The sequence below is a fragment of the Opisthorchis viverrini genome (genome assembly GCF_000715545.1).
Source record: "Opisthorchis viverrini unplaced genomic scaffold opera_v5_122, whole genome shotgun sequence".
NCBI lineage: Eukaryota > Metazoa > Platyhelminthes > Trematoda > Opisthorchiida > Opisthorchiidae > Opisthorchis > Opisthorchis viverrini.
In genome coordinates, this window is record NW_008751780.1 from 464,211 (window position 1) to 476,484 (window position 12,274).

Here is a 12,274-nt window from a genome sequence, read left to right on the forward strand (position 1 = left end):
ACCAACAGCTGAGGCTGTGATGGCGCACGTAGATTCCGAGATTACTTGTTTAATCGAAAAGGCCAGGGCAGCTTTTGACAACCTCAAACACCTATGGTGCTGACATGATGTCAGTTTGTCTATCAAGAACAGGGTTTACAATACGGCAGTTCTACCCATCCTGCTTTATGGATCAGAAGCTTGGCCTCTACATGCAGAGGACATAGGAAATTTGTCAACGTTTGGGCATCAGTGTCGCCGAAGCCTTACTCGGGTTATTAATGCTGAGGTATGTCAGGTAAGTAAATCGTCCAGCTGTAGCACTCTTCCTGTGCCTAACTGCCATGCCACCAGAACGAAGGACTGAGATGCTGCCAGGTTGCCTAAGGCTAAACAGGAGAAATCGAGATGCAGAGGTCGGGTTCGAACAACGGATCTTTCTTTGGGTGGCATGGCTGTTAGGCACCGAAAGGGTGTTACAGCCGAACTAGTTTTTACGCCAGGTCATTTTAGGATGAAGGAACTCTCTCGAGACAGATGAGTTACTCACACTTCATGGGTGACGCTGGTTAGGACATGTACTCCGCCAGCCAGAAGACCTGCCACGCAGCGACCAAGAGGTGGACAGTGTATAACCTGTCAGCGAAGTATGAAAGCACCAACAGCAAACTATGTGGGGTTGACAACTACCGCCTCCATGGATGGGAACCCCGAGACCCACTGGTTAAATGGCTCAGTAGCACAATTGTGCATCAGAGCTGTTGTCTTTAATGCGTAGTTCCCAGTTTCCGAACTAACTGAGAATGCGATCGCACCGTGTGTTTGACTGTAAGCCCTACTTTATCCCACTTTCTGGTGATCGAAACTGTAGCAGCTGGAACCAATGCATCCATGGTGCCTGGTTTGTAGCTGGTAAATTGATTGGAATTGATCGATTTGCCACACATGCCGTCCCTTGTTTCAGTTGGTACGAAAATTGAGGTATCGCGGTACATTTTCTTGATGAAAGATACTAATTTGTTGTTAAATTGGAACAAAACATTAGCAAAAATTCGGGGAATGCCGCTACCTGATGAGCCCCGAGAGGGACGAAACCGTTCGTGGGTTGTCGAAGAGTTTCCCGAGAGGGAACCGTTCGTGGGTTGTCGAAGAGTTTTCGGCAACCTAATGAGTAGGGATCTCTGTCAAGAGAAAAGGAAATTATCTTACTTACAGAATCAAAATTTGCTCTTATGGTACAGAAAAGTTTTATCTATAGTCTGGGGCGATAGGCGCCTTTGTATCTACTCTTGGCAGTCCTATCGGCGGTTACCATCCTCCCCTGTTATCGCTTCGTTTTTAACCATATACATCCCCACACTTGTTTCCCACCGGTTTCCTACGTTTTCAGTTTGTGCTCTAAATCCGACCCACCCATTGTACCCGACCGGCCCTCCACCGTCTCCCATCATCCAGTGTTTCATCCACTGGCTACAAACGAGTCACGTTCAGCCGAAGTCCCATCACCATTCAACAGCGAACCATGCAGTTACCTGGCTATCGGTAGACTGGTTGTTCGTTATACGTCGTTTCAAGCACTGCTTTCAGACACACGCGTATGCGGATCAAGTTTTCGCTTGCTGCCCGCCTACACCCATCTGTTTGGCCTGGTGGACAATTTTCGTTCCATTGGATTGTGTTTCTATGTAGGTTTACTTGCTGTCCTACCTTAAATCAGTTCTGAATAGGAGCACTTTTGCTTCCGAATAATTGTGATATTGAAGGCACGTTTGCATCTGCTTTGCGCCTTTGACTTCGGGCGCGGTGCACTTATTCAATGGTGTGATATTTACGGGAGCAATTTCTTCCGCTCTGGTTTTTGTTACTTAATACCCGAATTCTCTTTTGTACCTCAGACCGCTTCATCCGTTTAGGATGAAGTCCGATAAAAGTAGATTCAGATGTCACTCAGCCTTGGGGAGAAATGGTCCAAGTGATTAGAGCGCGAATTTACTGACCGAAAGGTCCGTGGTTCGAACACGACCTCTGCCTCTCGACTTCCCCTGTCTAGGCTTGGGCATCCTGGTAGTATCCCGGCGCTCGTGCAACCTTCGGGCGGCATGGCAGTTAAACCCCGAAAGGGTGCTACAGCTGAAGAAAACAGCCTAGACATTCACATTTTCGAGAGGGATTTTAACGCGACAGTTGTGGATTTTTCCGCGATGAAAAGCCCCGAAGTACTGTGTGACTGTTTTGTCTTTATTGAATGTCACGCTGGATGTCCACCAATTTAGTTGATCTTTCATTTGAAAGTTGTCACGAAGTATACTGGTCAGCACCAGCTTACATGGCGGTGAGTGGTGCCGTATGAAGTTCAGTCACAAGTGAAGCAGCTGAATGTTTGTGATCGGATAACTGCCATGCCACCAGAACGAAGGACTGAGATGCTGCCAGGTTGCCTAAGGCTAAACAGGAGAAATCGAGATGCAGAGGTCGGGTTCGAACAACGGATCTTTCTTTGGGTGGCATGGCTGTTAGGCACCGAAAGGGTGTTACAGCCGAACTAGTTTTTACGCCAGGTCATTTTAGGATGAAGGAACTCTCTCGAGACAGATGAGTTACTCACACTTCATGGGTGACGCTGGTTAGGACATGTACTCCGCCAGCCAGAAGACCTGCCACGCAGCGACCAAGAGGTGGACAGTGTATAACCTGTCAGCGAAGTATGAAAGCACCAACAGCAAACTATGTGGGGTTGACAACTACCGCCTCCATGGATGGGAACCCCGAGACCCACTGGTTAAATGGCTCAGTAGCACAATTGTGCATCAGAGCTGTTGTCTTTAATGCGTAGTTCCCAGTTTCCGAACTAACTGAGAATGCGATCGCACCGTGTGTTTGACTGTAAGCCCTACTTTATCCCACTTTCTGGTGATCGAAACTGTAGCAGCTGGAACCAATGCATCCATGGTGCCTGGTTTGTAGCTGGTAAATTGATTGGAATTGATCGATTTGCCACACATGCCGTCCCTTGTTTCAGTTGGTACGAAAATTGAGGTATCGCGGTACATTTTCTTGATGAAAGATACTAATTTGTTGTTAAATTGGAACAAAACATTAGCAAAAATTCGGGGAATGCCGCTACCTGATGAGCCCCGAGAGGGACGAAACCGTTCGTGGGTTGTCGAAGAGTTTTCGGCAACCTAATGAGTAGGGATCTCTGTCAAGAGAAAAGGAAATTATCTTACAGGATGAATCAAAATTTGCTCTTATGGTACAGAAAAGTTTTATCTATAGTCTGGGGCGATAGGCGCCTTTGTATCTACTCTTGGCAGTCCTATCGGCGGTTACCATCCTCCCCTGTTATCGCTTCGTTTTTAACCATATACATCCCCACACTTGTTTCCCACCGGTTTCCTACGTTTTCAGTTTGTGCTCTAAATCCGACCCACCCATTGTACCCGACCGGCCCTCCACCGTCTCCCATCATCCAGTGTTTCATCCACTGGCTACAAACGAGTCACGTTCAGCCGAAGTCCCATCACCATTCAACAGCGAACCATGCAGTTACCTGGCTATCGGTAGACTGGTTGTTCGTTATACGTCGTTTCAAGCACTGCTTTCAGACACACGCGTATGCGGATCAAGTTTTCGCTTGCTGCCCGCCTACACCCATCTGTTTGGCCTGGTGGACAATTTTCGTTCCATTGGATTGTGTTTCTATGTAGGTTTACTTGCTGTCCTACCTTAAATCAGTTCTGAATAGGAGCACTTTTGCTTCCGAATAATTGTGATATTGAAGGCACGTTTGCATCTGCTTTGCGCCTTTGACTTCGGGCGCGGTGCACTTATTCAATGGTGTGATATTTACGGGAGCAATTTCTTCCGCTCTGGTTTTTGTTACTTAATACCCGAATTCTCTTTTGTACCTCAGACCGCTTCATCCGTTTAGGATGAAGTCCGATAAAAGTAGATTCAGATGTCACTCAGCCTTGGGGAGAAATGGTCCAAGTGATTAGAGCGCGAATTTACTGACCGAAAGGTCCGTGGTTCGAACACGACCTCTGCCTCTCGACTTCCCCTGTCTAGGCTTGGGCATCCTGGTAGTATCCCGGCGCTCGTGCAACCTTCGGGCGGCATGGCAGTTAAACCCCGAAAGGGTGCTACAGCTGAAGAAAACAGCCTAGACATTCACATTTTCGAGAGGGATTTTAACGCGACAGTTGTGGATTTTTCCGCGATGAAAAGCCCCGAAGTACTGTGTGACTGTTTTGTCTTTATTGAATGTCACGCTGGATGTCCACCAATTTAGTTGATCTTTCATTTGAAAGTTGTCACGAAGTATACTGGTCAGCACCAGCTTACATGGCGGTGAGTGGTGCCGTATGAAGTTCAGTCACAAGTGAAGCAGCTGAATGTTTGTGATCCGAAGATACAGCGCCAGAAGCTGCGTTGGTTGGGCCATGTGTTGCGTTTGCCGAAAAGTCTGCTGTATTCTTTGCCTAATTCAGAGTGGCAAAAGCAGAGAGGTGGCCAACCCTTGACTTAGCAGAGGAGTATGAAGGGGATTGCGAAACGTTTGGGTGTTGTCGGTGCTACTCGCCTTCCAGGATGGGGCCCGCGTGATCCTCACTGCACCTGGTTGGAGACGCTGCAAGATATAGCTGTTAATCTATTTCGATGGCGTTCGTGTTTTTCAGTTTCTATCCAGATTGCCTGAATGAGTGTTTGGATGTGTTGGCACCTTGGAATGACTGTAGTAAACTAGCTCTAAGTCCCATTCCCACCAACCTTTATTTTTTCTTCACAATTAGGCTTCCAAATAAATCATATTTGTACGGCAGCGAAGCATGGGTGTTGAACACTGATGTCATCCTGTCGATGATGATGATGGCTGGAAAAAGATACGGATTCGGTGTGGATATTCTCAAGGGCGCTTCTGCCCCCTGCATTTAATGTTTTGACACTATTCGATATGCCTTATGTCTTACGAGAAACGAACAACCTATTAGTGTGCTCTGCATGCCTTTCTGACACTTGTTGTGTGGTAGGTTTTGCTGCTGGGAGAATGTTGGTAGCCAGGATTGTATAGATGGTATCAGTCTGATGAAGCCGGAAGGGCAAGCTCCTGGTGCGTGCTCTACTCAACCGCATGACAACTGAGGTGGTCGGAGCACCCATTCTCGAGGAATAATGTAGATTCTATGTTGGTCGCAGCACAACGGACCTTGCTTAAAAAAACCCTGCAAATGCCACCAGCCGCCCCATTAATTCTTCATCGACTTCACGAAGGCCTTTCTGCTCTGCAGTCCTAAGAGTGTTGTGTACAGCTATCTCCGAATACGGCTTTCCGCCTTAATTCACTGACCTCGTCAGGAGTCTTTATGATGGAATGAGAGGACAGGTACAAACGAATGGATCGGCTTCTGGGGATGCTTCCTTATCCTCACTCTCCACATTTTGTAGTGGATGCCCTATGTTTGTACCTGGGATGCGTCTCATGGTTGGTGTGGGACATCAGATAGCCCTTTGCATCCACTGTGGGGCTCAGCTGTTCAGTGGTACTCACTTGAATTGACAGTTACGGTCCATTAGTAGAGCATGCTAATGGAAGGTGCTCATGCGGAGTTGGCCCATATTTCCATTCATCCAACTACTCGGGATATAATTGAATAAAGCACAATGAATACGTTTTTACACCTCTGTTACTAATTAACTTTTGCCCATGTTTCACCTATATGAATACTGTCACATACTGTTTCGCTCTTGTGCCTCGATATTTTCTTCCGGTTACTTAATCCAGACATCCTTCTTGGCTTTCTCTCATTGTGTATAACTTTGGTTTCAATCAATTGTAGGTCTTCATCGGGCAAGCTTGATCCGCAGACTAAGGAGTACAAGTCGTTAAACGCAGCTTTAGGAGAGCTACACTACGAACTACTGCTGGTGAGTTTTCACTAGGCGTTTCCCATCCATTAGCACAGTTTCTTATATATAATCTTTTTTCCGTATTCAGCATCCACTATCCTCATTTCCGTCTTTTAACTGTGGTGTTCCCCATTAGTATGTGTCAGCGAATACGTGAACCGTAGGCTCCAAACAATTAAGGCATTTCGGAATTGCTTGTTTCACTGCTTGTGGAAAGTCTCAGCCAACAACACACAGGGTGCTTTTTTAAAAAAATTTCTAATAAAGTGAACGAATGTCTATTACCCTTTTACCTTCTTTGACGTACCCTCCACCGGCCATCCGACGCATGGCTAGACGAAGCGGACTCTGCAAGGCGAACTGTCCTCTGGCTTCCGAATTACATGAGCGTAAACTATGGAACTTGACCAACTGATCTATGTTGAGCTACTTTTCTTCGGCTCGGCGTTACTGACTCGATGTTCCCAATATACCCGCTCACTGCTTCGATGGCCAAAGACAGTCTTCGAAGATTTTCTATATACCGTAGTCACGTCCTTAATACACAGTTTAGGATAAATCACTTCGCAGCAGTGTACAGTCTACTCTTGATAGCCAAACTGTTCTGTCGGCGCGAAAAATGTCAACTTACTCTGTATATGAGTGAATGCCCGGGAGCATTTAATCCATCGAGATGTTAAAGACAGGTAAAGAAGACTCAAGTAGCACACGGATTGAGAAGTTAAAGGGAGAAGGCGACAAAGGGCACCCTTGTCCGACACCACTAGATGTGAACTCATTGAAGAATATACCATCGACACGTACGCGTCCCCAAGAGGAGTCATATAGGCCCTGTATGAGGGACTTGGCATTAGAGGAAACATGCTTCATATCCGTACACTGTCACAGTTTTTGATAATCAGGGTCGAGAGTGACTTTTAGATTAAGGAAAACGACCACCGTTGATCATCTGGATGAGTGGCCAAGCTCCAACATTTCTGATTCTCTCTGTTACTGTTCTGCAGTTTTGCCCAAACGGTTTTAGATGAATTATGGTCATCTCCCTCTTTACTCCAATCATCATATGCGAATCTTGGATGATAGTTAAAAGACATTTCATATTTTGGGGGTAATTGCTCCTCAGAAGACATTTCTTGTTGCCTTAGAGTCTCTTTGCTTACTGGGAGTGGACTGTTAAGGGAAACCCATTTCATTAGGTGCATTTCTTCGAAAACATTATTGCCCGTTGAAAGCGATCTTACCAGAGAATACTACGATAGTCATTACGGTCATATTGCGGGAAGAAAGGCTTTCCAAATGTCCAGATACGTGGCGCCCATCCGGTTCATAGTCCTCATGCTTTCAGAAGGCAACGCAATGCTGGGACTACTAACAAATTGCTTAAGCTTAGGTAGAGAGAATTTAGAACTCTGGTTCAATCCGATCACCTGGATCAACAGTTCACCTAATTTTTGAGACAGCTTTAACTTGACATAGTGCTTTTCCTCAGTCTTGTTCATCTGCATTTCTTGAACAGGCTTAATTTGTTCCGAAAATCGACCACTTTCGCTTGTTTCTTCGGATGATACTCTGAAGGAAATGCTAAAACTGGTGCCTTCGTTTTAGTCTGCTCGAGTATTGATAGTTCAGGCAACCAGACTGACTATGCTGTCACAAAATGGAAGTATGCTTCGTATGTGAAGCCTTGTAACACAGTCGACACCCGAAAAAACAAGCCCACGCCCTGGCGCAAACGTCTACAGAGGAGGAAAATCTTTGAAATCACGGAATTAGTTTTCCTTGCGGCTTTCCTTCCCATAGATTAAAAAACAGTACTGAGGATAGAACACCTTATGGACTTCAAAATGGTTGATTCACACCCTAGTGGAAATATCGTCATGTCATTCACCCAGATTCATTGGTGGACTATCACTTCAAACAGCTTGTAAGCGCAGCCCTTCCCCCTCCACAACGAATTTTCATCACTGGCATTTTCAAGATGAACTAGCCATTACACATTTATCAGTTGAATTACCTACCGGGGATGATAAAGTTGACGGGTAAAATGAAAGAACGCACAGCTCCATGATTACTCAATTTCCAGTGTTTTAGTTGCTTTTGTTTGAATGTAGACAGAGTAAACAAGACCGTTTTTAGTGATCTAGACGTTGGTGTCGGTGACCGCCGGACACTGAGTCAGCTTTTCGAGATGCAACTACCCCTACGATTGAGGTAGACTAGAACCACCCTACCCACATTCGTTTTCCACTTTAGGCCTTTAAACATAAACCATCTTTGTGGTTGTATGGCGGTGAACCTGCATTGTCAACGCTGGTGTTGCTGCGTGTGATAATGATCACTGAAAACGCTTGCCATGTTTTAATTGTGGATGTACAGGCTTATTGAGTAGTTGGAGCGTTTACTTCACATGGGACTGAAAATTCTGTCCCAAACTCACGGAAGCTTTTTACCGCACCCGGATACGAAATCTCATCAATTTGTTGGAGAAACATACAATGAGTAGACGCTTCGAAATCCTCTCCAGGATGTACCACAACCAATCGGACACGAAATAAAAAGAAAACATCACTTACGACCCAATAGAATTCGTTACCGCAGAATACTGTCACCCATTCAAGCTCTATTTATGTGTCTCTGTCTTTTGTTTAGTGTTCAGTTGATAATACCAGTTCGCCAAGTACCTCATCAGGACATCGGCATGGGAGTGGAAGCAACCCCATCAACACCAGCAGTGGGTCTAGTGCCGGTTACACTACCTTTGCCAATTGGTCTTTATCCTGCTTCCGAAAACAGCAGCCTACTAAGGACTACCACTACCTAGAATTGTTTGTTCAACATGTTTCCAAACGTTGTCTGAAGCCGATTGACACCAAGGTATCGTCATGTCCCACATCTGAGCTTCATTTGAAACAATCCTGTTTGGATATAAAGGAGGATTTAGCCATAACGCGCACAATTGAGTTCCTGCAACTGGCCTGGATTAGTGGGCGGCTACGAAATCTTGGTACAGGTAAGATCCATATTTTCTTGGTTTGGCGGCTAGATATCCAGTAGCAATGTTATAAGGCCACCCTATGTTTTTCAGACAGAGCTTCCATAAACTAGGTCCCGTCACATCGAGGATTGGCGGATGACAAGGCACGGTTGTATTTTGAAAAAGCAATCCATGAATTCGTTGATGAGTGAGGATTCGCTATTGACACAAACACCTGTAGATTAAATGAGTGGTGCCATTTTATTTGCCTGCCAAGTTTAAGATCTCGTCAGCTTCCGGGACGCGCACAGTGGAAATATTCTTCAGTGTATGCAAAACAATTTCATAGCCCCGACATTTTCGAAGTCAGATAACCTTCTAACTCCTCTAAAACGGCGCTTTTTGTGAGATTCAAGTGTCTCCTATCGGAAATCCAATTCTTTCCCAAATAGTACATAGTGCCTCAGAGTATCCCTACCGGATTCAGCACTCATGTAGTTAGAGAGTTTGAGTATTCTGTGTCAACACGCTGCCGAGCAACAAACCTCCATTCGAAAATGTGTTCTTTCCCTAATTCCACATGGATACCTCTTTCCGCTGCCTGTTGGATCTCAAAAGCAGTTAAGTACTCGTGTTGCATGACACGCAACGCTAAAAGGTAGCCCGATGTGAGCATTCGAGTAGAAACACTGGAGCACGTCAAAGTATATCAATCGACAGTTAGGATATACTAAGCTGCATGCAAGTTATCTGATTAGTCTTAGTGGAATGGGCTATTTCAGTTTGAAAACCTTCCAGTTTCCAGTTTAAACACCTGTGCCTATCAGGGCTTTAGCGCCATTCAAATCCTGTTCTCACGGATAACTTCCATCACTAAATCGACCTACTAACGTTTTAGTGTCTACACGATGCAGCAGCATAGTGGAACTCAGAAAAATGTGTCAATCTAGTAACTCCACCAGTAACATGCTAAGAACAGTGATGACTAGATGACATGACAGTGTTGAAATGCACTGCCCTTCCTCGCCCAATGTTCAATACCATTTATTTGCTTGCCTATGATTTGAGGTGGCTATACCGAGAATGATCACACAACTTAATCAGACAGATTTTTCCACTTATGTTCTTCCTTGAGATTTCAATAAGCTGAAGTTTTGTGTAGTAGTATTTTCCCTTTGTACTAGCATTATTATTACTGAAGTGTTGATAACGCGAATGCCGTGGGTTTGGAGCTCGAGATTGCTCACTGGTCAACGGGCGAAATCACTGACCGAAAGGTCCGTCGTTCGAACCCAATTTTCGTATCTCGACTGCTTATATCTAGGCTTGAGCAACCTAGTAGTGTCTTAACCCTTGTACTTCTTCCGGGTGGGTGTCAGCTATACACCTTAAGAGTGTTACAACTGAACTATTACTTACCCGACCGAAAGCTGTCACTTTGCCGTGGTGGTCGGGCTTCAGTTTTGCTATAGTGACTGAAACTCAGTTCCTGAAGGTTCAGTCATTCCAGGAAACCCAACGGAGAGCGGTCCGATGAAGAACGGTGAGTCCCCATACTGCGAGGAATCGTACTATGAGGCGGTCTGGATGAAAAGTCATATCATCCTCTGCGTTAGGAGTGTGGAGGCAGTAAGGCATTTCTTCCAGGCGATCAGCATATTCTTATTTATGGAAGCAGCAGTACTTGTTAGGTCATGTACTTCGCCGTGGACCGTTGGCCTCGCAGAGCCCCCTTTGCCCATCCTTTTGTCAGATGAGGACGACCCAGAGGCGGTCAGTCTATGACCTCGCAAAGAAGCATGAAACCTTTGCCAGTCAACTGAGTAATGTTGGTTTAGGTCATCTGTCCGGATTGGAACCACAGGATGAGACAAACCAGTGACTTTTGACCCTGACCCGCTCTCAACCCCTGCCACACAGAACAAACAGAACCACTCAATAAACCGATTTGGCCATTGCAAAAAAACTTAACCGAACTGCACCATTTATCCAATATATTTCTCGTGTTTGAACAACAGTTACCTGTACAACTAGCCTATTATGATGGTCAGTTTATATGACTATTTTCATTATTTCCTAAGTCGGAAAAAACATGCCATCAAGTAATGCATCGAGTGAACTGAAATACCCTACTTGCGTATCGAAATCTCCGTCGATCAGGGCTACAACAGAACTCTTCGTAGTGGACAAGTCTGTGGTTATTTCTGGATAGAAAGTGTATTTCGCGAAATATTTTCTGCATGGGGGAAAACTACGGCTAGAACGTGGTTAGTATTTCGACAGATGTGAGTTCCTACGAGTTCTTATGAAAGTGGACAGACGAACGACATAGAGGTGACTGTTTGCAAGTGTCCAGTCAAGAAGAGAAGTTTCAGCTTGGGAGCTGAGAGTTATCTCAACACCGACGCAACCGAATGTAGCAGTTGAATATCAATCTTTAATTCGTAATCGATAGCGACTGGACAATGGATTTTGTATTCGGCTTTCAGAACTGTAGCAAATGTCTGTCGACAAGAGGAGCTTGTTGGTCAGCTTGCTTAAGGGCTCAAACATTAAAGGCTGTAGAATAGGCGGTTAAACGAGGTCTGATTAAAGAAAGTTGGATGGCAGTTATAAGCGGTGGTGTGTGCCATTGGTTAATTAGCCGGGTGTCTGACAGGGTTCCCTGCAGATAGGTTCTACAAAAGAACGATCAAATAGGATCGGAGTGGAAACAAGAACGAATAATGAAGAATGATGAGAGGCATCGATTGCAGCAGGTTTTCGCTCATTGTCCCTGCTATATGTATCCACTAATCAGTGTAGTAGGAGAGACTATGGATGCCGAATCGACATCTAGTTAAATGCATTACTGAGGTACACAAACGGTTGCACCGTGAGAAGGCTCAGTCTTTTCGTGACGATTTACGAAACCGTGAGGTTGAAGTTTGTTCAGGTGTCACTAGAAGGTGGAGTTGGATTCTGAAAGCTCATTTACATGAAATCTTTCGTCTCTGTTTGTACTCATTACTAAAAAACCACAGCCTTTCGGCAGTGATTGGATCCTCTTCCACTATTTTCCATCGCTTATATTATTTTCCACCGTGATTGTGAGAGTTGTACACTATTCTTGCCAGCCATCGCTTGTCTTTTTTTCCAGTGTTATGATAACTCTTAGGAACTACAATTTTACAATAACGGTATACAACTAAGCTCCAGTGGTCTGCTTATTTTTCAGCCTTCTAACCGCGCCACTTTTTTCACTTCCATTTTTAGATGATTTCACCAGGTTACTTTCCCCACTTGCAGAGCACAAACTAATCCACCTGTTTCTCACACGAATAACGGTAACTAAGCTCCAGTGGTCTGCTTATTTTTCAGCCTTCTAACCGCGCCACTTTTTTCACTTCCATTTTTAGATGATTTCACCCACCA

At 45.1% G+C, this 12,274-nt stretch overlaps 1 protein-coding gene across 1 annotated transcript in view; it reads left to right on the forward strand.

Moving 5' to 3' along the window:
* Positions 1-555: 555 nt before the first annotated feature.
* Positions 556-12,274, forward strand: part of T265_06140 (hypothetical protein) — a gene marked incomplete at both ends in the record, with an annotated part of 17,020 nt that continues 5,301 nt past the window's right edge. Inside the window, 5 exons of the mRNA XM_009171333.1 lie at positions 556-657; positions 3,585-3,682; positions 5,817-5,904; positions 8,536-8,896; positions 12,116-12,167. Coding sequence (XP_009169597.1) covers positions 556-657; positions 3,585-3,682; positions 5,817-5,904; positions 8,536-8,896; positions 12,116-12,167 — 701 coding nt within the window. The remainder of the gene's footprint in view (positions 658-3,584; positions 3,683-5,816; positions 5,905-8,535; positions 8,897-12,115; positions 12,168-12,274) is intronic.